Source organism: Alosa pseudoharengus, unplaced genomic scaffold, assembly GCF_046254945.1.
Source record: "Alosa pseudoharengus isolate Yale_2024_CS ecotype anadromous, Long Island Sound unplaced genomic scaffold, YU_APseudo_1.1 YU_APseudo_1.1_scf_5, whole genome shotgun sequence".
Taxonomy (NCBI): Eukaryota; Metazoa; Chordata; class Actinopteri; order Clupeiformes; family Clupeidae; genus Alosa; species Alosa pseudoharengus.
In genome coordinates, this window is record NW_027468837.1 from 13294261 (window position 1) to 13320986 (window position 26726).

Here is a 26726-nt window from a genome sequence, read left to right on the forward strand (position 1 = left end):
GGACAGCCTGAAGTGCCGTGGCTCTGCTGTGTGCATAGTGAAGGCTGAGGGCTGTCCTCCATGTTTTAGTAAGCATTGACATAACACACTGTGTTTGTTAGCCATGCATCCACAGAGGTAAGCCTGCTTTTTCATTATTTCACTTCCTCTTTTACCTTGCTAGCCTATGTATTAGAAACTGTAAAGCTGTTAGAAGACAGTACCTATTATAGAATGGGGGGAGAGTCTGTAAGTCACACAACACCAAAGGACTGGAGGCAGGCAGGAACTCAGTGCAGAAGTCTCTTTCTGTACTGTCTGCTGTGTGACAGAATGGCTCACAGGGTCAGGAAGCAGCTTGTCTCTATGCCTAAGAGTGTCAGCAGTGTAGGAAATTTCTGTTTTCCCCAAAAAGCTGTAACATTTACAGGCAGGAGGCTTCAAAGAGTGACACTAGGCAGACCTCTCAAAATGGAAGGCCTCTACCACAGACTTGTGGCACAGGGGTAGGAAACTCCACAGCATATGGTGAGATCTAAACAGCAGAGTGCTCTTAGAAGCCAGGTCATGCCACTGTTCAGCCTGTTCTGGACTGGCACAGGGGCATTAAGTCATAGGAAGAGAAACTAAATATGAGAAATCAGCCAAGTCATAAAATGTGAAATATTTTCTTGTCACACGGCTCACGACTATTTTAGCTGTAACTGTTTCATCCTGCTGGAGGGAATTTCTTTTTTTCTTTTTATTTCATAGATCAGTCCAAAACAAAACAACAGATCTGTTTTGCATCGCGTCAGCAGCACACTGTCAGACTCTATTCAGGCTCTGTTTTGAGAGGAAGTAGGCCTAATGCTGAGCCCCTCTTGAAGGTTTTGTTCTATGCATGAAGTCAGCCATTACAGACGTCTTCTCTGCTTGTGCCCCTCCTATCCCTTCTTTATGATAATGTGTGAGGTTTGACAGGGAAGCGTGGCATCATCCCACACAGGCACATTAAAGAGAGCTTGGGGGAGCAAGAAATCTGTTTTGAATAAGGTACCCCCCCCCCCCTCTAAACCCCTCAGATTAATGAGCTCAGTTGGAAAGGGGATTGGGGCAGAGGGAGGGGTGTTATATGTCTGTGTCTTCTTGAAATGCCACTGCATGTGCACTTCTAAGTTGCACTTCTTGTTTGTCGGCTTCTATTGCCCATCAGACAAACACCACAGCTCACAGCTTGCTGTGTTGTGCACGGCAACAAAAGAAATGGTTTATGATCTCCTCAAGACCCCAACGTGAGAGTCCAGTGAAAGAGGCTTTGATGATCTTGTTGCTCTCAGCAGAATGTTAGTAACAAAGCAGGTGTTTGAAGGGTTATCAGGGCTGATTAAAGAGCAGGGCCTTTTAATCCTGCGCTAGCTAGCTGTAGCACTGTTTGGTGAGACGCCTGTCAGTTAATCTTTTCATGAGGCCTCATAATGTTTTGTTCTCTCATTGATCACATTTGTTACACGTGCTGGTCTTTTGATTTGAACTGTGAACTGGGATTGTGTTTGATCTTCAAATTATTTTTTTCTAAAATTTCGAGGTGGCTTTGTTGGCTAAACTCAAATGCACCTTGTGAGATGAGATCAGACCACAGATTGTGAATGATCTAATGAGAGTGATAGTGAATTTTATTTTCATTATTATATAGTCATTACCAATTGTAAATGCTAAATACATTTATTTAATTAGTATTAAGCCTAGATTTTTTTTTTAAATTGTACTAGCACCATAGATGAGGGAAGTTAAATATGAAGGTGTTTTTTGAATATGTTTTTTTTAACTCCCTCTTTAAACAGTAGTACAGGTTAGACTAGTAGGCCTGTGACATTTCCATCCCCTATTTTATTTAGTTGTTTTGCGTCCCTTGGAGAGCATTTCCTTTTAGACCCTGGCTGTCTGCTAGGCAAGGAGAGGCTTGCTCTTCCCTACAGCAGCAGGCTTGCAGCCTCTGTGGCAGCAGCAGTCGTGCATCAGCAGCGGTAGCAGCAGCAGCAGCAGCAGCAACAACATGGCTTCAAAATGGACGCCCTGAGATTGCTCAAAGCCAGGGAGGGCAAAAAGGGAAGTGGAATCTGATACGCGCCGCGTCAACGATCAGCCATACACTGTGTTCTTTTTTTGAAAACACGCGCACACAGGCTCAGTGAAGGCGACAGGGACAGCGTCGACAGCAACAACAGGAAGAGAAAGGAAGGAATAGGTGAGGAGCCATGCTGTAGTGGTGGAGGAAAGAGGAGAGAGAAGGCAAGAAGCCCTCCCTGCATTGCAGCAGAGGATCTGAGCCGGGAGAGGGGAAAAGAGGGAGCTAGTGTGGCACACTGCGTCTGCCGCCCAATCACATGCCTCCGTGTGGTGCTCAAACCAATCGGTAGCCCACAGCTGAGGTTAAAGATTGACAATCGCACTGAGAGCAGCAGCAGGGAGAGCAGGGCCCTTCTGGAAATTTCTGCACCCATCTTTGTCTCATCCCCTACCAGCCTCATAATTTGAAAAGAAAAGAAAAAAATAACAGTATTTTTAAAAGCCCCTGGCTGAAGAACCTGTATTTTGTATCCTTAAAGAAAAAGGTATGCTTCTACGTGTGAATTATTGTGATGTTAAGGTTTGAATGTTATGTCAGTGAGGTAATGAGATTAATTATTGTTTCAGGAAATATTTGATGTTTGCGGAAATGACAGGTTTGCTGTGTACTGTGGCAGTGATTTGCATGAGATGAAAAAGAATGGTGGATTTTGCTAGAGTGCAAGCAGACTCAAATGCAGGAGGAGGAGGAGGCCAAGATGGCAAGTGCTCTGTCTCAGTACATGTTTTTCTCTGCGTGCTGTCATTTTCTCTCCCCCAGAGATGGACAGAGGGAGGAAGGGAGGAGAGCAACGGCGGGTGTGCATGTGTGAGTGTGTGTGCGGGTGAGGGGGGTTAAAGATGGAGGATGGATGGAGCTGGAGAGACAGAGAGAGATAAAGAGACCTGATGGAGGGAGGGGAAGCAGTGATTCTGCTGTCTCAACAACACTTGCATTGGAAGAAGACTCTGGGATCTCTGCTTCCACTTAAGTAGTCACTGGCACTGCAGCTGCAAATGAAACCTGCCCTCTCTTTGTTGCCTCTAAGAAATAAATATATAGTGAGGTGGATGCTCAAGAATCCCCAGTCACTGGAGAATTCCACGCTTCAATTTGATGTTGTTTATTGAGGGAGAGGGCTGATGTGTCAGGTCAGTCAGCAAGGCTGAGGCATACAGTTCACTGATGGGGAATTTATTCAGTTTAAAATTAGGCTGAGCTGTAGTGCTGAGAAGAAATGTCTTCTTCCTTTCAGTCGATTACAAGGGGCGGCAGGTTGGCGTTGCATTGTCTCTTGGATTTTTACGCAGGGATCTATAGAACAGGCCTAGCAATTACTGAGTTGTTGTTTCTCCACAGGGCTTGCCTGTGACCAGCCAAGCTCCAGCTTCATCACTAGGCACTGACTGCACAGGCATTGTTACCATGCAAACGCACACAAATCCCACTCTGGGTGCTAGAGCTCCTATGATGGAGTCTCTGAGGAGAACAAGGCATAGCAAAATTACCGTACTTGTGCTGCACAGCCCAAATGTGAACAGTACAAAGAATCTGGCTGTCCGACCAATGCACAGCTGTGCGGAAATGTAAAATTCAAAGGCTGATGGTTTTGCTTAGATGATCAGGATGCCAGAGGCAGATCGACTCGGTCTGGCTTTCAAGCTCGCCTGCCTGCACTGAGTCTGGCACTTAGAGTACACGTCACTGTGTAAAAACAGATAGATGATTCTGTCCACATCCTCAGTGGCTCAGTAATCAATTTCGGGTGAGGCAGATCGCTGAAGGCCCGGGGAAAAGGAAAGCCACTTCCTTCCCCCCTCCATTAGCACACGCTAGCTGTGTGCTTGCTTTTCAAGGCTATAGACATGAAATTCATGCATAAATTGATTCTTATTTTTTTCTCCCTTTTTCCCCTACTGTGCAAATCAGTTTACTTTCTATCTGTGCCAATTTCTCTCTGTGCAAATTACACTTTATGCATAATTGTATTTATCAGCTGTCAAATTTTAGTGAATATAGTGGTGACAAAAATAGTAAGAGAGATAATTAAAATAAATTTCTGATGAAATCAGAAAACCTATTACATCACTATTTTGCATGATGTTTTGCAGTAGGCTACACACTATCAATATTAGCTTGTGGTTGGAAATATGATGTTTGATAATTACAAGATAATGATTGTTTGATTTATCACAGTAAGGAACCAGTCAAATGTTGTTCATATAATAAGCAGGCTTATGGACTTTTTTTTGTAGAACTCGTGTTCTAGTGTTATCAGATTGACCTTCACGGAGGTTCACAGAGCATGAAACTGCTCTTTGGAGAGGCATGAGAATGACCATAGTTGGAGACTGATTTTGAAGTGCCGCCTAAGTGGCCAGTGAAATCTATCTGGGTAGGAATCAGTAGCTTATAGTGAATGTCAGTCAACTAAATGGCAGTAAGAGAGAAGCCTCATTGTGTTGGTGTTTTGGAGGATAGAGACTGAGCATATGTCACAGGGGTCAATTTAGAGAAAAACATTCCTTCCTATTGCAAACTTGGCTTGCCCCAACAGTTATGTTGGAAGATTTGCAAAATATGCTCTGTGTTATTGAGCAAAAGTCTTTTTTTGTTTTGTTTGAGTGTTTAGACAAGGCGAGGCTGGGCAAGTTTATTTATATAGCGCATTTCATACACATTAAAGTCTGATGTTATATTTTGTCAAAGTACCAGAACAGAAAATTGGAGTGATTCTTGAGTTGGTTTTAGGCCTGTGCTTTAGATATTGAAATATCGATATATTGTATTGTCACTTGCACAATATATCGTATCGAATCACCATTGCCGCCAAATATCAATATTTTTTATGAAAGCATTAGGTGGTGCAAAAATGTCTATACAGCTGACTATTGCGATATTTTTTAATTATTTGTCTGCTGAATTATCTGTATAATGTGATCTACATATTTTAACATTTTGGGTAAAAAGTATTGCAATATATCACAATTTGTATTGAATTTTATCTTAATATATTGTGATGTATTGTATGTTGTGACCCATGTATCGTGATGCGTATTGTATCGTGAGGTCCTTGCCAATACACAGCCCTAGTTGGTTGTCAGATGTAATTACTGAGATCTGAATCTAATTATAATAGGCTAATTAAGTACTCAGAAATACTCTTGTTTGCACTGGTCCTCCTCTAATCACTGAAGATGTGATGGTTAACGATGTCAGTGAATCAGGTGTGTTGGTGCCCACAGGAATAGACATTAGAATTATAATAGAATTTGAATTATCGCAGTTAAACTCTCGTGGAGACGAAGAAGTCTGACATGTAGATGTTTTGCTAAACACACTTTTGTCCTCTGCCTTCAAGTGGGTACTGTGATCTTCAGTATGTTAAGAAGGCAAACTTAGATATTTGCTACCCCAGAGCTAACTTGCAATGCAACTTGCCATAGGTAGTTAGCTTCAATTAACACCCGGATCTCCTTATATGAGCAAAGATGGTCTATTGATTGAGGAGATGCATGTGATTGCTTGTAACCTCAGACAGGATATACATGCTCTGAATGTAGCCTAAACAACCCATCACAATATCAAATATAATTAATGCGTAGCAAGATGGGTCGTCCTAGTTCATGTCTATGAGGGCAAAGTAGAGTTCAGTCAGAGATGGGCTCTGGTTCAGTCCCCGCCTGCACAGGGACGTGTCACTGACGTATGACTGACGTTTGAACGCCTCGGTTCCACGCCAGACAGAAGCCGGAGTACAAAACAAACTTGGTGTGCCTTCATTAATGTTGATTTTCTCCCGACTGGAGGGTCATACTGTCACGACATTCTCCTGAAATGGGGAGGAGGGTTTGGAGATCATGATACCGTGTCCGAAATGTGCATCCATTGCTTAGAAAAATAAGGCTTTGACAAATTGTGGGAAATTCTTGGATTCTGCCATAGACCTCAATGTTAAAAAGGGAGCCCGATCACTGCATAAATGGGGGATAGTGGCCCCCCCTTGTGCAGGGCGTGTATTACTGCTACCCTATTTGCATACATTTCCAGGGACAGTAAATGGCCTCTCAGGAAGTATCTTCGTAATCAACCATCTTTGACAATATCTCTCACATTTTGATTTTCTCTCTGCTGAAGGTAAATCAGGAAGCAGCCCTGATTTGAGATTGGATTCACTTTTAAATGTCAAAACAAAAATAGACCAGCAGTTAGTGGCCCACTGTCAAGAAGGGAACAGCATGGCATGGCTAACAATATTCTAGAGGTCTCTGTGTCAGAAATTTGAGAACTTTACTTTTTTCTGTGCTTCTTGGTAGGGATGATTACAAGTCAAGGATTTAAGTTTTAAACAGGTGTTTATAAGAAAATGGATTAAAAAATGGATTTTCATCTTTAATAAACTGAAAGTGGTGTATTGAGACACACCCTAAAAAGGTGTAGGCTACTGTAAATTCATGCAAATTGGGAAATAAACCAGCTATAGCTACCACCACTAATCTACAAATTCAGCCAACTCAGCAGCATTAGATGTTGTAGCACAGCTAATGGCCTTTTTCCTGCTAGGATGCATGTGGTCTCACCTGACACCACCTAAACTATAATAGTGCATGTTATAATGCTTTAAATGTAAATGTGTGATTGCATTTTATATTAGCTAATCATTTTGCAACAACTAACTAATTAAAAGTGTGCAACAGTGAGTATCTCCTGCTATGGCTAACTCAGTTGCACTTCATGCCTGTACAGTGATGACTAATGCTATCTGGATGTCATGTAGATGTGAGACCCATGAAGTAACACATGAGTTCTGTCAGCTTGTGGCATAATATCTGGGTGAAGTCTGTGAAATAGCAAACTCTTTATAGAGATAGATGATTGACTATTCTACTCAATTGAAACTATAGTAACAAACCAAATCACACCACCAACAATGTCACAATGCTGCCAGTAGATCAGATCCATGCTCAGCTACATGACATGAATTGAATACATTAGCAACATTAGCTGTTTTTGCTTGTAGTTTGGCAGAGGAGGAGGTGAAAGTGGAGTCGGATGCTATTGAGGGGATGGAGATTTCAACACGATCCAAAGGTGAGAGATCAAAGATCATTCTTTACTGTCTATTTATTTTCTACACCACAGCTTAGGCTGTTTCCGAAACACCATATGACTGTACTACATCCCAGATAGCAAAATCAGATTGGCAGATAGCGGACTGCTGGTGGTATGCTGCCAGTGGCGTGCCACTTGTGGTCCGCCATTGGACCACCATCTCTTTAAATTTAACTTAACTTAATATTAAGAAAAGTTAATAAAATGATGGAAAAATATGGAGCATAACTGAACAAATGAAAAAGATTTTAGACTAATAGTGGCAATATATTGGGCAATTTGTCTGCAACCCGTCAGCGGACCGCCAGAGAACCAATGAGCAAAATGCCAGCGGACCGCCAGCTATGCCCCCAATGGACCGACAGTGGTCCGCCAGCCTCTTGCTATCTGGGATACTGCACACGTATTCTGAGGTAAAAGGTTACAGTAGTGGTCAGTACCATGATGATTACTATATTCAAATTGTCAGAATATCAGTCAGGCTTGCAGCATTGATGTGTCCTCTCAAGGAGCACTGCAAACACAGCCTGGCCTACTGTACATTGCTGCTTAACTCGGTCAAGGACTACCTGCTTTTTGGAGTGTGCCAGTTGACCAACAGCCAAACACCGAGGCCTGCTTTTACATAGTGTTCATATGAATGGAACTCGGATGTGTTTACGTTACCAACAATAGTGTACTACTGTTGAGTTCAATCAGTGATGCAAAGGCAGGGTAAAGCCACTCTGTTGGTCTTATTGGAGAGAAGTGAAGCGGGTTTGAGGCCCAGCCTCAGCTCAGTTTGGTGACATAGATGTGACGTTGAGCAATGGGCTGAAAAAAGGTTTGGTAGCTGCATACAGAAAATTATGAGTGGCTTGAGTTAAAGTGGAGCTTTTGGTAACTGTTCTGCCAGTCTAACAAAACTTCACTGAATAGCTTTTTTCCAATGCTTCCCTCTAGTTTATGCCCTCTCACATGGGCCTTTCGCCAGATTCCCTGCAAGGTTATTTTTCTCCTGTGTGACAGAAAGTAGCAGGTTCATGACATGACTTTTGACATGACATGACACGACTTTGAAGTGTTCACTAACTTTACTTAATAGAAAATTGTAAATAGCCTGATGGCATGCAACTAATGGGATACTGTGCATAGTTGGAAAGGTATGGTAGGCCAATATGGTGTGAATATACACACACACAAGGGAAATTTTCTCTCGTTGTTGAGTGATGGTACGCACAGTGCGTACGGACGTACACCTGCAGGCGCGCCTGGGTCAATTGAATGTTAACTCTAGGTGAATGCTAACTCTAGGTGGTTATCTATTAGCCTCAGACCCTCGCATAAGTGGGTTGCTTTTGGAATATTGGTGTAAAACGGAAAGCATGCAGCACAGGAAGACTTGTTCCAAACAGGCAAATTCTCTCTTTGATTGGATGGCTGCATGAGCTGTCGTTCTGGATGGACCAATCGTGGGGTACATGTGTACATAGCTTGTAGTATGTAAAAGCTGTAGGCTCAACCTAAAAAATTTTTGTCACCTTCATCCATATTTATCAAAATTCCAACAGTATCCAAAAGTCCAACAGTGTCTTCAATTCTGACCTGGATTGGGTGGGTTCAGTTGCAGGTGTTGAGTCTGGGTCAGTGGATCGGACTGCCCAGAAGCGCAAGGTGCCCAGCCCTCCTCACTCATCTAATGGACACTCTCCATCAGAGACCTCCCCAAGCCCCATGAAGAAGAAGAAGAAGCCAGGGGCAGTGAACAGCAGCAAAGACCAGGTGCAGCACCGGATCCGGATCCGGATCCCACCCCATTTTGGACCATACAAAAACACACAAAATCACACACACACACACACACACACACACACACACACACACACACACAATGTATTTAATAGAGCTGATTCTCTCTGGTTGTGAATTTGAATTTGAAATTGAATTTTTACAATGAGTCACAAATATTTTAGTTTGCGCTTGATGCATGGTTGCATGTTTGAGACGGTGCTTGAAACATAATTTTTTGTCAGATGCTGTTGCCAACTTAGATTACTTTCTCTGTTCCAAATAGTTTTCCTAGAGACAGTCAAAGATGTGTCAGACCCATAGCTGAAGGGTATTAAGGGTATTACTCCCCAAATACCTCAGGCTTCTCATGGCTGTGTGAGAATAGCTGCACAGGAAACAGCTCCCTTACATGATCTGGTTGACTCATATGTCATGCGTTTGTGTTCCTTTGGGACTTTGTATTCTTGACAGTGCTCACCCAAAATCCCTTGCAAAATCCCTATAGAACAGGAACTGTCTCAGGAATGAGTTGTTTAGTGGCAGGTGGATGGCTTTTTGGCTACTGAATAGTTTGAACAGAAAATGTAGGCTCGTCTTGGCAAATTGTCTTTGGGTTGCATGGTAGCTTTAACTTTTTACTTGTACCCACACTGATGCTTGTATCCAAAGCGACTTACAGATGCACATTGCAGGGGCAGCTTGGGGTTAAGTGCCAGAGTTCATGAAGTCTTCACTTTCATGAACTGTGATCAGTTGTTGAAAACATGTCTTACATGGCATGGCTCTAAGTGGCATAGATTTGTTTGTACTACTTTGACTTGACCAAACAGCCAGGCCAAAATCAAAAAGACTGAAGATATTGTAAAAACATACAAATGGTCACGATACAGACACCGCTATTGAGTCAACACGCCATGCACTCCTAATTCAGTTCTCATGTTAGCCTTTTAAGTGATTATCAGGCAGTGTAATTATGGAGACTTAAGAGGACCAGCATTACAAAGCAAAACTCTGGAGCCTGTGTGCACTCAATCAAGGCAGTTAAACAGACTCAGAGTATCTGCCCAATATCTATTAATCAAACGCTACTTCTCGCTGGAAGGAAAGCAAAGAAAGCACTCAAGTTGTGGAAAACATCCACAACTTATTTAACTTAACATTAGCTCGCATATTGTCTGCCACGAAGGAGAAGTGTGAGGACTGTTTTTCTATGACATTGCAAATTCAATGCTAGCAAGTCCAGCATGGCCAGTCATCAAATAATCTATTGACTTCTTGTGTGAAGCAGACTACAGACTAGCAGAATATGCTACATTAGGGTCCTTGCAATAGAGTACTCTATTTTGGGGTTTTGAAACAGACCAACCTGCTTCTTACTCTAGCTCACTGTTACTGTGGTCCCTATCATATTTTGCATGATTAAGGAATAAAGACATTGCACATCCATATTTTAAAGTATGGGCAACATGTTTTTACTGTGCAATTTTATTTATTATTACTATTTGGTACAGTATATTACTAATGTGGTACTACAATTCTATATATATATATATATATATTAAAATATTTTATTATATCATACAGTAATGTATTAAAGACAAGCGCTGCATCCCTGTGTGGCACCTGTATTAATTTTACTATGCATGTGTGTGTGTGTGTGTGTATTGTAGTATATAATGCTTTGTTTAATATTTTATTTCTCTGCCCAACTGTGTTTGCCTGTGTGAAATCTCACATGCGTGTGTTTTGAAACCCGAACCCCTTTTGTGTTTCTCTTGCCTGCATTTCAGTCTGAGCTAAGACATGGTCCCTTTTACTATGTGAAGCAGCCAGCACTCACCACAGACCCTGTTGATGTTGTACCGCAGGACGGCCGCAACGACTTCTACTGCTGGGTGTGCCACCGCGAGGGCCAGGTGCTCTGCTGTGAGCTGTGCCCGCGTGTGTACCACGCTAAGTGCCTGAAACTAGCAGCAGAGCCCGAGGGCGACTGGTTCTGCCCCGAGTGTGAGGTACTCTCTCACTCTCTCACACACCGCAGCCAGCCTCTGGAGCTGTGTGGCGCTGTGGGGGCTGAGGGGCGGCCCTGTCGGCTGCTCGGGGTGCAGGGGGTTGGGGCAGGAAAGATTTCCATTTAGCTACCGCTTTGACATTAAATGAACCAGTAGTTTATAGTAATGTAAGTACATAGTAGTTCATGTAAATTAATCTATACATTAGACGTTAACTGTCCACATTATTTGTAAACAAAATACATTGAAAAAATACTAGAATAGTAGGCAGTTAATCCTAAATACCGGTACTCGGTTCATATCACTTTAAAGTGCTGAAATATTTAGTCAAAGTTCTGCAGTCAATATTTTAATTGTTGTACTACTAGTCAGTTTGGTTTTGGGCTATATTAATATAGTAATTCTTAATTTGTAATGCCAACTACCCTTTTTAGGGTCACAAGTGTATCAGAATTAGAGTGATGATGAGAAGGTGGTGTTGTGTACAGTGTAAACACAGTGTGCTCTCCTCCTTTCTGTGTCCTCCTTTTCCTTCTCAGAAAATCACTGTAGCAGAATGCATAGAGACTCAGAGTAAGGCCATGACCATGCTAACGTTAGACCAGCTGTCTTACCTGCTTAAGTTCGCTCTGCAGAAGATGAAGCAGCCGGGTGTAAGTACTTTCTCTCTCTATCTCTCTCTTCCTTTTTTCTTTCATTTCTCTCTTTTACTTTTTCTCTCTATTCCCTTCTCTCTCTCTCTCTCTCTCTCTCTCTCTCTCTCTCTCTCTCTCTATCTCTCTTCTTCTTTGACGTCCAGAAGAGCATCTGATATGAGCTGTCAGTTCTGACTAAGTTATCACTGTATAGCATGTACAGATTGGACCAGTATGTTCACTGACATGTGGCTAAACAAAAGAATCCACTTTTGTTTGATGTTTCTGCCAATGACCTTTTTTATGTGAGTACTGTTGTTTTGGGACCTATAACACCACACATTCCAATAGCCCTTGTCCTTGGCATTTTGCTTGGCAATAACACTTACATTCGGCAAATAATAGCATTTATCCAGATGCTGAATATTGCATGGCTGAAGAGACCGTGCTGGTAAAAAGAGAGCTCTGGGAAGGTCCTTCTCAGATTCTCCAAAACCTCTTTGCACCGTCTGGGTCTGGGCAGTGCTGAATGTTTTCCTGTGAGCCCAGTAAATATCAGGAATCATAATATAGCCATTTGTTTGTTGTCCCATCTGGAATAATTTCCTTTGTGGAGCTACTCTTTTTCCTGGCGAATAAACACCCTAGATGGAAACTTCAGGTGGAGAGTTTAAAAGGTAAAAAAAAAAAGCAAAACTGTTTATTGTTTTCCAGCCTTGCTATCTTTCCACCTGTTAGATTATGAGACCAAGAACTCGATGCACTTTGAATCTTACTACAACTTTACGTCTCTCCTCAGCATGGCCAGAACAAAAGGTTCTGCTTGCCACGGCTTCAGTAGAGGAGTTCCGAACAGGAACTAGCCAAGGCCTCTGTTCTGGTCAACGCCAGCGCTAGAGGGAGTGTGGTGGGCGGAAGGGGTGGTAGTGGGTGGGGGGGCTGTGGATTGGTGAGGATATAGCTGCCCCCTCTGTTCTCTTACAGGACCAGCCTCGCTCCTCATCTCACTCCCCACACGCTACTACTTCGCAGAGAAAGGCTTATAATTGGGTAAACACTCACCATAAAACAGCACCCCCCCCCTCAACCCCCCCCCCCCGCCCCTTACCCCGCCCTTCCTGTGTGGCCTGTGTGCATTTTTCAAGTCTCTCTCTACTTTTCTGTGCCCCCTCTCCTAAACCCCTCACCGCCTCTACGCCCTCTCTGTTTAACATGTTTGGAGTGGGGTTGTTTTAGTCGTCTGGGTTTTTGTTGTTTCTTCATCATCAGTTTGACTGTGTAGCTTGGTTGTGTGTGTGTGTGTGTGTGTTGGGTGATGGTGGAAGTAACAATGCCATGTGTTTGTTTTTGACATGTTAGATAACTTTGAGGCTGTGTGTGTGTGTGTGTGTTTCAGACTGAGCCCTTTCAGAAGCCAGTGTCCCTGGAACAGCATCCAGACTACGCTGAGTACATCTTCCACCCCATGGACCTCTGCACACTGGAGAAGGTCAGCAGAAACTCCACACTCCACTCACACTCCACTGACATCTCATGCTAAATGAATTGGCTGACGTCAACCTGTTTGTAACTTACCCTGTTTTATAACTTCACACGTGCGCCCTCGTACTCCTTGTCAACCTGTTTGTTAACACATTGACATATTTAACCCATTGACCTTTTCTATTGGCAATTTTCCCTCAGAACATCAAAAAGAAAATGTACGGATGCACTGAGGCCTTCTTAGCGGATGTCAAGTGGATTTTGCACAACTGTATAATTTACAATGGAGGTTAGTGAATGAATGTCATGTTGACGGTTTAAAAACATGGAAAACCACTTCACTTGACAGCATCGTGGATGACAGGATATGCTGTCTGTGTTCCTATTCCTACAGGCAATCACAAACTCACAGCTACTGCTAAAGTCATTGTACGAATTTGTGAACATGAGGTAAGTGTCTTTAAGGGTTGTTGATATGCTGTCTAATTCATTGCGTATTTACAATAACGCATGTATCACATGATGTATTTAGTACATAGACATCAATATCTGCTGTTACTGTTATGACAGTGACTGAGAGGGAAATACCACAATTCACTACCCTGCATTGCAAACCTGTAATTAGACGACTTAATTTTGCCCCCAAGCTCCTCACCCCTCCTTAAAGACCTGAAAGCAGAATTCCCCTCTCCCAGTTGGAATCTTGAGTGTTCCAAAAGGACATGTTTTAGGATGTGCAGAGATATAGAGACACAATGGCCCCTAATTTCAATGGTGTTCGAAGTCAGTGTGTGAGCAAAGTTCTTGTGCATGAACTGACGGCATCATGTGGCGTGAGACAGCTTTTAGCTAACCCACCGTTGTTGGTGCGTAGGATCGTTCTCATCGTATTGCATTTGCAAATAGGGGTCCGGTTCGCCCTGCGGGGACTTATTTTCCCAATAATGACCGGCGTTCTATACATTATCCCGCTTATTATACTGTACGGCTACTTGTCAAAACAAAAAAATAAACTCCACAATATGTCTCTTTACATTTATTTGTTACCATTACCGTTGTGGCTTTTGCTGAGAAACAAATAGTTCGCAACACACGATGAACTTGATTCAAATGTTCTTTAGAACACAGCTGATCAACTCTCTGCCTTCACTGTTGAATGGAAATCCGTTGCTATTGACAGCGGTCATTATTTAGAGGTCCTTAGACGAAATTAATGACCTTTGGGAAATCCCATTCAAGTCAATGGAGCGTCCTACTTGCATTGTGAAATAAGCAAGCTTTAATTAGACTTTAGGTAGCTCCCCAACTGTTTCTAAGTAGCTCTCCAAAAGGTTTGAGGAAGATGCTCATAAATCTGATAACCCAGTCACTTGGGACTACAAGTCTACAGTCTACAAAAAAGAGAAGGTAAATGAGTTGAAAGGAACCTATAAAACACATACAAATCTTATTCAGCGGTTTTGGGTGGAGATCAGCTATGTGAATACATGGCATACAAGTACTAACATAAAAGCTCTTGGCCATGTCCATTTTGTCAAAGCTCTCGGAGGAAAAAATGTTGGAGACCCCTGCTTTAGGCTTTACACTTTGCCCAGTATTTCAGTTATGGCCCACAATCTCCTAAGTTATAGTGTATCTGTAATAAGTTATAGTGTATCTGTAATAAGTTATAGTGTATCTGTAACAAGTTATAGTGTATCTGTAACGCATGATGTGAAATGTCAACCCCTTCCTCCCTGGCAGATGAACGAGATTGAAGTGTGTCCAGAGTGCTACCTGTCAGCATGCCAGAAGAGAGACAACTGGTTTTGTGAGCCTTGTGTAAGTGTCCTGTTCGACCATAACACCTCTGCTTCCATTGGGAGTGTTCATTTGTTTATCTGTCATTTGTGTGCCCTCTTTATGATGGGTAATTACATTTTTGTATGGCCTTCACCTTAAATTCTTCTCAGACCAGATCCAACATTGAGCATTTTAGAAAACATTTTGTAGAATTCTTATAGGTTATTATTAGAACAGGCAAAGTACAGGTTGAGAGTGTAGGGATTTTGTAAGAAAAAAAATGAAACCCTCTTTAAAATATTTCTAATATATACTTTGGCCCTGTGTAGAGTAACCCCCATCCTCTGGTTTGGGCCAAACTGAAGGGATTCCCTTTCTGGCCAGCAAAAGCTCTGCGAGACAAAGATGGACAGGTGGATGCTCGCTTCTTTGGTCAACATGACAGGTGAGAGAGAAACACATTTAATATGTTTAACAGATTACTGATGCCATAGGATAATTCGAGTCTTATTGATTGATACTCTCAATTTAGGTATAAATGTAAATATTTACCTAATATTAATATGTCATATAAATGCACTAGACCTTATGTTGGGAGAAAAAGGTCTGCTTGACATTTACTAAGATCCTCTCCCTCATTAGGGCATGGGTACCTATCAACAACTGCTACCTCATGTCCAAAGAGATTCCCTTCTCTGTGAAGAAGACCAAGAGCATTTTCAACAGCGCCATGCAAGAGATGGAGGTCTACGTGGAGAATATCCGCAAGAAGTTCGGCGTCTTCAACTACGCTCCTTTCCGCACGCCGTACACGCCCGACAACCAGTTCCAGATGCTGCTGGACCCATCCAACCCGGCGGCGGGCTCCGTCAAGCCAGAGAAGCAGGAGAAGATCAAGTTCAACTTTGACATGACCGCCTCTCCCAAGATGATCCTGGGCAAGAGCATGTTGTCCAGCAGTGGCAGCGGAGCAGGAGGGGGCATGAGCGCGCCCGCCGGGAGGCGGATCTCGGTGACGGACATGCCTCGCTCTCCAATGAGCACGAACTCGTCGGCCCACACAGGCTCCGACGGGGAGCAGGAAGGGACAGAGAAGGGCGGCCAGGCCAGAGCCCCCCCTGGACACTACAGTACCGGAGAGGAATCTCAAGACTGCACAGGTACTCTTAATTATTACAGTCAGGTCAGACTAAAGACAGAATAACGTCTAAATGCAAAATATTAATAAATCTTAATAAAAAATAATGAAAGTGATAAAACAAAAGTGAATAGAGGGTGAGAAAATGATAACTTTATCCAAAGCAAGTTTGAGAGCTAACAGACATACAGTTTTATTCAAAGCAACTTGGTGTAGCCCACATTTAGTGAATATGTCGACACAGATACACACAACCAGACCTTTTCACAACAGATGGATTCTTCAGGGGCTGGACTAACCACTTAGAAAATTAGATCTCAAAAGAAAGAAGGTGCTTTCTAGTCTGATTAGGTAATTCTTGTAATGTCAGCCTCAATAACATCCCCCTTTGCTTTTTAAAGTTTAAAGTTTTAAAATGTTTTAAAATGTTTTAAAAAGTTAGAAACATAAATCGATCGTGGTGTTTCTTGACAGCCTCACCTGCAACACCAGCCAAGCCAGGTGCTACAGGCATCCTCCTGGACAGCCCAAAACCATTCCACTCTCAAGCACCATCCGCAACGGTCAAGCAGGAGAAGGCCCCTGCTACAGGCAGCATCTTGAACCTCAACCTCGGTGAGCTCCGGAAAAACATCTCCTGCCTATAGCTTGCAAGATATAGTGTACTACCAGTTTCGAGATTTCCTTCCACTGAATTTGTTCCAACCATTCACTAATCCAGTGAATTCTAATTAGCACAACTTTATTAGTTGAACCAAAGTCCTTTTAGGCAAGTCCCTCCACTTGGCGGCCATATTGTAACGCTTTTTGGGCACTTATCGGGCATCTATTTAGGCAGAAATGCACGTGCGCAAGGCTTCACGACACCAACCATACGACACAATGTATTCACAACACACCACGTGATTGGCACAATGTACTCACTTGTCGACTTTTTTGCCGTGGAAGGGGCGGGATATGTGTAGACTGAGAAATATTGGCGTTACAAACTAACCCCATCCATTTCTATGGAGGATTTTTTGAGTGCTGTGTCTCCTCATTAGAAAGTCTCTGGTTCAACCAGGTAGCTCAGCTAATTAGTGAAATCTGTGTGAAGTGCACATGTTAAACTAATACATGGTAGGACTTGCTAAAACTCATACGTGGCAGGACCTACTTTCTGAAGCCTGAACCTCTGTATCAAATGAGTGTAATAGTCTAAAAACAAAGAGGTGAATTCCTGTTTGCTTTCAGACCGCAGTAAGGCGGAGATGGACCTGAAGGAGCTGAGCGAGAGCGTGCAGCAGCAGCAGCAACAGCAGGGGGCGCCACCCCTACTTACCTCCCCCAAGAGGCAGATCCGGAGCCGCTTCCAGCTTAACCTCGACAAGACCATCGAGAACTGCAAGGCCCAGCTGGGTGAGTGAGAGCGCTGAAAACGTTCCCGTGGTGCATCTGGTAGACATGGAGGTAGAACAAGGGAGTGAGTACACATACTGTAGGCTACTGATGATGACTACTCTACTGTACTGTACTGTACTGTCGTCTGAATGAAAGCATCTACTACATTAATAAATGCAAATAGCCTTCAAACTCACTACGAGACAGTGAAAGTTCTTTTTCACAAAGAGCGAATCTTCCGCTTCACAAATTTAAAGTAAAAGTCCTAGCTATCAAGTCCTAACTTGTTGTTTACTCTGCCTATAATTTCTCCATTCACTAAGCAAGTTGAGGAATTTGCTAATGTGTAATGTGAAAGGCACTGGGTTTCCTATGTAGGCTTTGCATTAGTGTCAGCCTCTGCTCCACAGGCATCAATGAGATCTCTGAGGATGTGTACAAGGGCGTGGAGGACTCGGAGGAGTCGGACAAGTCGGACTCGAGCGACAGCGAGTACGCCAGCGACGACGAGCAAAAGCCCGGCAAGGAGGGCCAAGAGTCCGGCGGCACGGGCGCCAACAAGCCCGAGAAGGACGCGTCCAAAAAGAAGACGACGAAGGCATCGACGTCGACAACCTCACCTCCCGCCGAGGAGCAGGAGAAGAGTAGTCCGGACGGGGGGGCGTCGTCGGCAGGGTCGGGGTCGGGGTCAACCTCAGTGCCCAAATCAGAGCCTGCGGCCAAGGCCGGTCCCGAAGACCCCGCGGGCAAAGACAAGCAGGGGTCCGACGCCGAGAAGGACGCCCCCGAGAGACCCAAAGCAGCGCCGCCGGAGTCCCCGCTGGCCCGGGACAAGCCCAGAGGCTCGGAGGAAGGACGGCCGCCTCCGACACTGGACGCAGACATGGACTCCGACTCGGAGAGGGAGCTGGTCATCGACCTGGGGGACGAGCAGGGAGGAAGAGAGAGGAAGAGGAGCAGGAGAGAGTCGGCCGCAGCCTCGGCGCTTAAAGAGGCCAGCACCGCCGCCAAGTCAGATGGTACTTCTGAAAACACTGAGCTGACTACTGACCACTTAGGATTTTTCCACATATGTCTGACACAGAATAGCCATAAAGTTCTTCTTAAAACATTCAGAATACAGAATACTTAGAATACAGTAAATAGTCCATAATATACTGTAAACAATGTAAATATCTTGAGCCAGTTGAGTCCAATGTAAACATGTTGAGCCAGTTGAGTCTAAGTCTTGACAAAGCTGCAGAAGTGCCTGTGGCCTGGGCTGTTTTTTGACCACTTTGATGTTTTGTGTTGTCTCCACCACAGGTAAAGCCCCCATCACCACTAGTGCGGTAACACCGTCTCAACAAAACGCCCCAGTCTGCTCTTCGCCGGGTCCCAAAGACCTCGCCCAGCCTTCTGCACCCACCCCTCCCAGCATCCTCTCCTTCCCCACGGCGCTCCTCTCCTCCTCCACCCCTCTCCCAGGTTCCGCCTCCACCTCCTCCACCACCACCACCTCCTCCGCCGCCTCTGCGTCCTCCCCGGTGGCGCCGGTCGCCGCGGTGAAGAAGCAGCGGCCGCTGCTGCCACGGGAGACGGTGCCCGTGGTGCAGCGTGCGGTGGTGTGGAACCCCACGGCCAAGTTCCAGACGTCGTCGCAGAAGTGGCACATGCAGAAGGTGCAGCGGCAGCAGCAGAGCGGGCAGCCGCAAGCGCAGACGCCGCAAGCGCAGACACCGCAAGCGCAGACGCCGCAAGCGCAGACGCCGCAAGCGCAGACACCGCAGACTCCGGCGCAGACGGCGCAGACTCCAGCGCAGGTGCAGGCACAGGTGCAGACGCAGCCCCAACGCAGCCAGCAGCAGCAGCAGGTCTTATCCACATCTGGGGCTCAGCAAGCATCATCCAGCACGCGCTATCAGACACGACAGGCTGTTAAAGGTGCTATACTGTGCAATACTGATACTACACACCTGCGTTATTAGGTCATCTATATTAGATATAAATATTTCATTGTATTGAATGTCACCATGTAGTTTCCCATTACCCATTTGGTTTCTCCTCATTTGGCCTGTTTGTTTTGGTTGACCTTGGTCCTCAAGGATGCATTGTGAGCTACCTGATGGAGGACAACTGTCCACCTTTTCTCCTTAAGCACGCTTGCTTCATATTTTTGATTTGTTGCAGCAGTCCAGCAGAAGGAGTCCCCCCACAGCGTCTCCACGTCCTCTGTTACCTTGGTGACCACCTCCCCAGTATCTGTGGCCATCGCCACAGCGACACCTGGCGGCTCCATGAGCAGCTCCTCCTCATCCTCGTCTCCTGCTGTCATGGCAACCGACCTGCACATCCCCACTGCCTCAGCCGACCAGGCGGCCGATATCGCCAAATACACAACCAAGGTAAACAGCACTCCCAATTTGCTCAAACAGAGCTATGCTAATATACAGTAAATTCCTTCAGATAAAAAAACCAAATGAATGTGCAAGTAGATAGTCGACTGAATGCAAAAGTAGATAGTAGAAGTACAAGTAGAAGAGGCCACAAGAGTCATAGTCTCAAAGCCCTGCATGATTTATTTCATCATTCAGAGGACTGTTCTGTGGAGGCCATCTCTCCAGATGATCACATGGCCTTCATGCTGATTGGATTATGTGCAGTAAAGATCAGCAGGGATTAGTGTCATGGGTTTTCTGTGCTTTACAGTTCTGTGGAAGGGTTGACTGGTCTTTATCAGCATCTGTATGAAGTTTCAAATAAGATACATGCTGTATGAAGCAACTGTGTGCAGGTTTCAGAGGTATGAAAACAATCAATGTAAGGTGAGAAGAACAACCAGATAAGAAGAGCTGCATTTTAAAGCTGCATCTATATTTAAGCTGTTCTGCATTTGGAGGGTTTGCTGCAACTCCAGAATACAACTAGCAAGCCAAAGCCAAGCATGTGCTACTCTGTTGTTTACACAACAGCAGGGATGGACAGCCCAGTCTAGCAGAAGCACTTTGCCTAACTTTCCCCACTCTTAAAATAAGGCCACAAGATAGGGGAAGGTAGAGGAAGGAAACCTGTGCAAACTGCCACGTGCTTCACTACACCAGGAGAAACAAACAGCTGTCCATTTTGTGTTGTGTTGTGATGTGGTGTGTTGTGTTGACAACTTTCCTCCTGTATATATGCTGATGTAACCTGGACTGTATCTGTATCTGTATTTCAACAGATAATGGATGCAATCAAGGGGACCATGACTGAGATCTACAATGACTTGTCCAAGAGCACCTCAGGCAACACAATAGCAGAGGTGAGTGTGTCTGTTAAATCTAAAGGGTTTATGTATAAAATCGCTGAGAGTTGTGTATGGCACTTTCAGGCGCTGTAGCTTTCTCTGCCTCTATTTAAGTATTTAAGATCAACGCTTATTTGCAACACCCAGACAGATCCCAATGGAGGATCTAAAGACTGCAGTGATCTTAATGAAATAAATAATTTTCCTGAATAACAAACACACTTAATGGTAAACCTCTGGACATTTGAATCAGTTTATGCCATTAGAGGCTGTTTTGGTCACATATCTCCATTAAGTGTTTTAAACAAGTCTCTAAGGGGTGTGCTGCATGTGTTCTTTACAAGCCTAATACGTAAGTGATCTCTAGATCCGGCGGCTGAGGATTGAGATTGAGAAACTGCAGTGGCTACATCAGCAGGAGCTCTCGGAGATGAAGCACAACCTGGGTAAGCAGAAATGACCAGGCCAGGGGTTTTCAACTGATTGTGAACCAGGGACCACCATTCTGACTAATTACTTAACGCCAGGACCACCACTGAATAAAAAATACTGATTTTCACATTGCAACTACATTACTGAATCCATGGTCAGGGACCACCAGCAATGTCCTCACGGACCACTGGTTGAAAACCACTGGACCAGGGGATGGACACTCTAACCCTTTCCCAAACCGGCCCCTATCCACTCCCCCTCGGGTGCATTCGCTTAACAATTATTGGTTTCGGATGGCCCTTAATATGGCGGACCACTACACGTGAACGCCCAAACGGAGCGCAAGTGGCTAAGGAGAGGGTATAGTAACTAGTTTCGGAAAGGGACACTCACTCTGTGATGCTTTTTTAAAATATTTATATCATAAATTTTTCTGCTGTAAGTGCATGCTGTGTGTAATGTCTGTATGCTACCGAGACCTTGAATTTCCCCTTGGGGATCAATAAAGTATCTATCTATCCATCTATCTATCTGCTGGGCCAAGCCTAAAATGTGCTAGACAAATGTGAATGCCAGCGTTACCAGTGGAAGATAGCATCTTCAGTCTAACTGTGTCTTGTGTAGTCATGACATTATCAGCAGGAATTGTTTGTGAATAGGTATGTATGTCTGTGGTTACATTACTTAAGCCTATTTGTCTGTTTTTTCTTCTGTATGTGTTTGTGTGTGTCTGCATGTTCATGTGTGTGCGTTCCTGTGTGTGCACACACATGTGTGTGTGTGTGTGTGTGTGTATGTTGCACCACAGAGCTGACCATGGCGGAGATGCGTCAGAGCCTGGAGCAGGAGCGTGAGCGGCTGGTGGCGGAGGTGAAGAAGCAGATGGAGGTGGAGAAGCAGCAGGCCGTGGACGAGACCAAGAAGAAGCAGTGGTGCGCCAACTGCCGCAAGGAGGCCATCTTCTACTGCTGCTGGAACACCAGCTACTGCGACTACCCCTGCCAGCAGGCCCACTGGCCCGAGCACATGAAGTCCTGCACACAGTCGGGTATGGTTGCCCCTGAATACAGCCCTGAACACCCTCTCACCTCTCTCCCCCCACTATCCCACACACTAACCTCTCTCTACAGTCCCACACACACCCTCACCTCTCTCTACAGTCCCTCATACACCCTCCACTCTCCCCACACACCCACATACACCCTCACCTCTCCCCACACACCCACATACACCCTCACCTCTCTCCACACACCCACACCCTCCACTCTCTCCACACACCCATATACACCCTCTCCTCTCCGCAGACCCACACCTTCACCTCACTCCACTGCTCCACAGCCTCACCTCTCCCCATAGCCACCAGAGATGGGAAGTAACAAAGTACAAACACCTAAGCACTGTACCGAAGTAGCATTTTCAGGTATCTGTACTTTACTTACTTAAAAAAAATAAGTATTTATTTTTCTAACAACTTTTTACTTTATTCCCCTACATTTTCACAGAAACATTTGTACTTTCCACTCCTTAAATTTTCAGAACTGGCTTGTTTCTTTTGTTTTAATGCATTTGAGGTGAGTTATGTCAAAAAGCCTAGTCTGTTCACACCAAGCACACAACTAAAAACAGCCCCTACAAGATACTTGGCGATTCTGACATCATGTACTCCCCCGCCCGAAACTCAGCAGAGCAACAGAGACATGAAACTGGCCCAACTTGTCTCAGAGATATGGGAAAATATATTGTGTAATGCTTCGAGCACTAAGACACTTGCTTCTTTCCTGCGTTATCTTAAAGCTTTGTGATGAGCAGTGTAGAGATGAGATTGTATTTCCTGGTCTCGAAATACAAAAAAGCCCATGAGTCCCCACGAGATGGTCCTTTTCACCAATAAAACAAGCAAATTGTGTCTATATTCTCCCACCCAACATTAATATTTAACACAACTCAAATCACTTCACTCAGTTCTTGAATAACCATTCCAACTGCTGCTTAGCTTGGCTTATTTGCCAGCTAGCTAGCTAATGAACGTGGAGAAATGTCTGAGTTAGTCCACGTCGTCAAGTAGCCTACTGTAAAATCCAAAGTTGACAAAAGACCAAGTTACAAACATGAGATACTGAACCTGGCCACAATGAAACACTAATGTTAAGCTTCGGTACAATGGTACTAATGGTAAGCTTTGGCAAAATGTCTCCTAATCCCCACTTGTTGTCACACAAGTGCAGAACTACAGTCATTATCCTACAAGCACTTTGAGATGCCTGGAGCCATAGTGCACAATGTCCCCAAATATGATGCTGCACTACATTCTTAGTCATTATACACTCCCAAAGCTGTGTTTGAAACATCATGTAGCACGATGATCATGCAAGCAGACTATTATTTTTGTCATTCAGTATGGTATGTCTTCACAACTGAACGAAAATGAAATATTTTTAAAAGCAAGTACTTCTGTACTTCTGTACTTCAACTTTTTACTTTAAATTTTGACTTTGCAACTTTCACTTGTATTGGAGTAATATTTGACAAGGTGTATCAGTACTTTAACCTAAGTAAAGGAATTGTGTACTTCTTCCATCTCTGACAGCCTCACATCCTCACCTTACTCCACACACCCACATACACCCTCTCCTCTCCAGGCCCACACCCCCACCTCACTCTACTGTTCCACACCCTCAGCTCTCTCCACACACACCCTCACCTATATAGCATCACACCCTCACCTTTCTCCACAGTGCCACACACACCCTTACTTCTCTCCACACACCCTCACTTTTCTCCCCACACACACCCTCACCTCACTCCACACACACACCCACACACACCCTCACCTCTCTCCACACACACACCCTCACCTCTCTCTACACACACCCACACCTCTCTCCACACACACACCCTCACCTCACTCCACACACACACCCTCACTTCTCTCCACACACACACACCCTCATCTCTTTCCCCTGCTCCAGATCCACTGCACTACCTCTACTACTCCTCACCACTAATTCAACACACACATCATCAGCCTTTAATGGTGCTTAGGTGTAGAATTTGAATGGCCTTGAATTGCCATGTATTTGATACAGCACCTCTTGAGGTATATTGTGGTATTACTTCAGTATAAAGTTCAAAGCACAAATGAAGCTACCTGGTTTGCTTGCTAGGTTTAGTGGATATCTTGGCAAAAACAGAGCATAGGCGTTTTGCAATTCCATCAAAATGATTTCTTGATAATTTTTGAACAGTTTAACCTACATTTCCCACACATAAAACCTTTAATGATGTGACACCAATATGCCACAGTGGTGTCACTGATAGTATAAGTGTTCACAAGGAGTAAGCAGGCGTCTTGATCAGAGTGATTCATGTGAATTAGGGTCACTTAACTTCGACTGACAACCTGATTCTTTCAAAGAAAAAAATAGCCTGATCCTTTCTCAATCCAAATATTCTTTTTGCTCCAGGGGTAGCAGTTGCATTTTTGTTGGTTCATTTTGTGACATGAATTATGATGGATGACACAAGTAATTTTCAATTTAAATCGACTTAAGGCCCAGATCAGTGTATATGTTATAACGTTACTTCTCTGCAATTCTGACAGTGTTTAGTGTCTGTCTCCAAACCTACAAACACATGTGATTACTTACTTGATAATAACAAATCTTTTGCCAGTACTGTGTATCTACTAGCTTGCTAAGCACTCCCGGACAAGTATATGCTTAAGAAACTGCTTCTCCCACTCACATAACAAATACCAGACCGATGTAATTACCATATCGTCGTTTAGATAGCAAACACCTCCAAACCGAGCTTTACCCTCGTGATGTTTTGTCCATGTGTTTATTTGCCTTTGTTTGTTTGTTTGTTTGTTTACGTGCAGCCACCGCCTCCCAGCAGGAGCCCGAGACAGAGCAGTGCACAGACACCCCTGCGAAGGTGTGCGGTCAGCCAGGCAGTACACACAACTCCCCCAAAGAGGGGGCGTCGATGGCGGGCACGCAGCCGAACTCGGACCTGGAGAAGGGCAAAGACAGTGTGACCGTCAGCTTGGCGTAGCACTCCCTTCCCCTGAGGAACAGCACTTAATCTCTGTACTGTAAAGAAAAAAAGAAGAAACTACAGTCTATTTGTTCACTACAGAAAATATGTTTTTATTTGTTTGTTTTTTTTTGTTTGTTTGTTTTGAACCAGATGTTTCTGTTTTCAACCTGTTCTCTTGGAACCCCAAGGCTGTTAGGCTGTTCAGTTATGCTGAAAAGAATCCTCCCATCCTCTGAAGATCTAAAAGTAGAACTTTTAATGGCTCGGCCATTTTTAATCTGGATGGAAATATCTTCACTGTGAATATTGCCACGAAGAGAACATCTCTGTTCTTTGTTTCCCTCCACTTGTACAATCTGTGTCTATCAGCCTTTCTGTGGTGGCAAGAGTAGGATTGCATACCCGGGCATGAACGAGAGTGCATTATTTTTATACTGTAGCCAGCGTACTTTCTTTCCCTTTCCTTTGCATCACGCTTATTTAAGTTAAATTATTATCCGCGTTTACAAAAAGAATGTTTGCCAAATGAGACAATGCAAGGGGAACGCCTGCAGCATACTGGTGAGATTTGCAATCAGTTAACCTTGAATACATTGCTTTTGTTAATGTTGTCATATTCACCATTGGGGTCAGCAAACAAAAGTGACTTGCGAGAAATTCCACAGAATTTTTAACTATAAGAATGAAAATTTGTATGCTTATTTTATGCAGCACCCCAGCTAGACCTGCTTAAGGACCTTTGCCATTTCTGCTCACTATATTACCTTACGTTTGCACACTGAATAGGCGGGGACCCATAGTCAAGAATGTCACATACAGACCACTGTAGGCCCATGTTTGTGTCTACTACTTTGAAGAGACCCGATTCCATGAATGCTAATGACATGATGACATAAACGTTTGATTTAATGTGCAATGCGATTCAGAACACAATGTGACAAACTTACAGAGCTGACTCTGTAGGGGTTTGGATTGGGCCTTAGTCATGATGATTGCGTGATACTGCCTGCTCCTTCACAGCTTCTCCTGACATCCTGCTTGAATGCTTCGCCACCAGAGACCAACGCCGGGCAGGCACCTGTCATGTATGACCCAGGAGACTTCCACTACCTGGTTCAATGGCCTGTGAATACTTCCTTTAGTTTTAATGCTGTTGTTCATCCACAAGCCACTGGGTTCTGTTGTTGACTGTACATGTATATTTTCCTGTGAGGCGTCCTCACGACTGTTTACATATTGTAAATAAAAACAGTTTTGGTGGTCTGAAATATTGTCTTCTTGTCCAAAATGCTCAAAGAAATTTCAAGTGACACAATTTATTCATTTAGGTGACGCTTATATCCAAAATCACATGTCATATTACTGGCCCATTATCCCCAGAGCCCACAACCCACAACTTTTCAGGCTACTGCATGCTAGGCCAGCTCCTTAACCACTATGCTACCACCACCCCATTTACTCCTGTAGAGCTGTAGAGTTCTTCTGGTGTAAGTGCAAGTCTGAGAACTGAAAAGGATAAATGAAATTGGTTGTGGAGTCTGATGCAAATAATGATTTCAACAGAGGTTGCATAGTGTAAAAGGGTAAAATAAACACACAGGCAGATACG

The 26726-nt window shown here is 44.1% G+C and overlaps 1 protein-coding gene across 8 annotated transcripts; it reads left to right on the plus strand.

Annotated features, from left to right (window-relative positions):
* Positions 1-37: 37 nt before the first annotated feature.
* zmynd8 (zinc finger, MYND-type containing 8) lies at positions 38-25303 on the plus strand. Of its 8 annotated transcripts, none has more exons than XM_076269355.1 (21): positions 38-117; positions 7089-7159; positions 8784-8941; positions 10741-10962; positions 11502-11615; positions 12582-12647; positions 12994-13086; positions 13281-13368; positions 13444-13529; positions 14823-14900; positions 15191-15306; positions 15504-16021; positions 16474-16614; positions 17233-17397; positions 17790-18398; positions 18685-19302; positions 19549-19763; positions 20579-20659; positions 21012-21090; positions 21885-22124; positions 24957-25303. In XM_076269355.1, the coding sequence occupies exons 1-21, from the start codon at positions 104-106 to the stop codon at positions 25130-25132; spliced, it is 3948 nt and encodes a 1315-aa protein (XP_076125470.1). In that variant the 5' UTR covers positions 38-103; the 3' UTR covers positions 25133-25303. The 8 variants fall into 8 exon arrangements, with proteins under 8 accessions (XP_076125470.1, XP_076125472.1, XP_076125473.1 ...); XM_076269357.1 differs by having other exon boundaries at positions 19552-19763; XM_076269358.1 differs by having other exon boundaries at positions 13474-13529.
* Positions 25304-26726: the final 1423 nt, after the last annotated feature.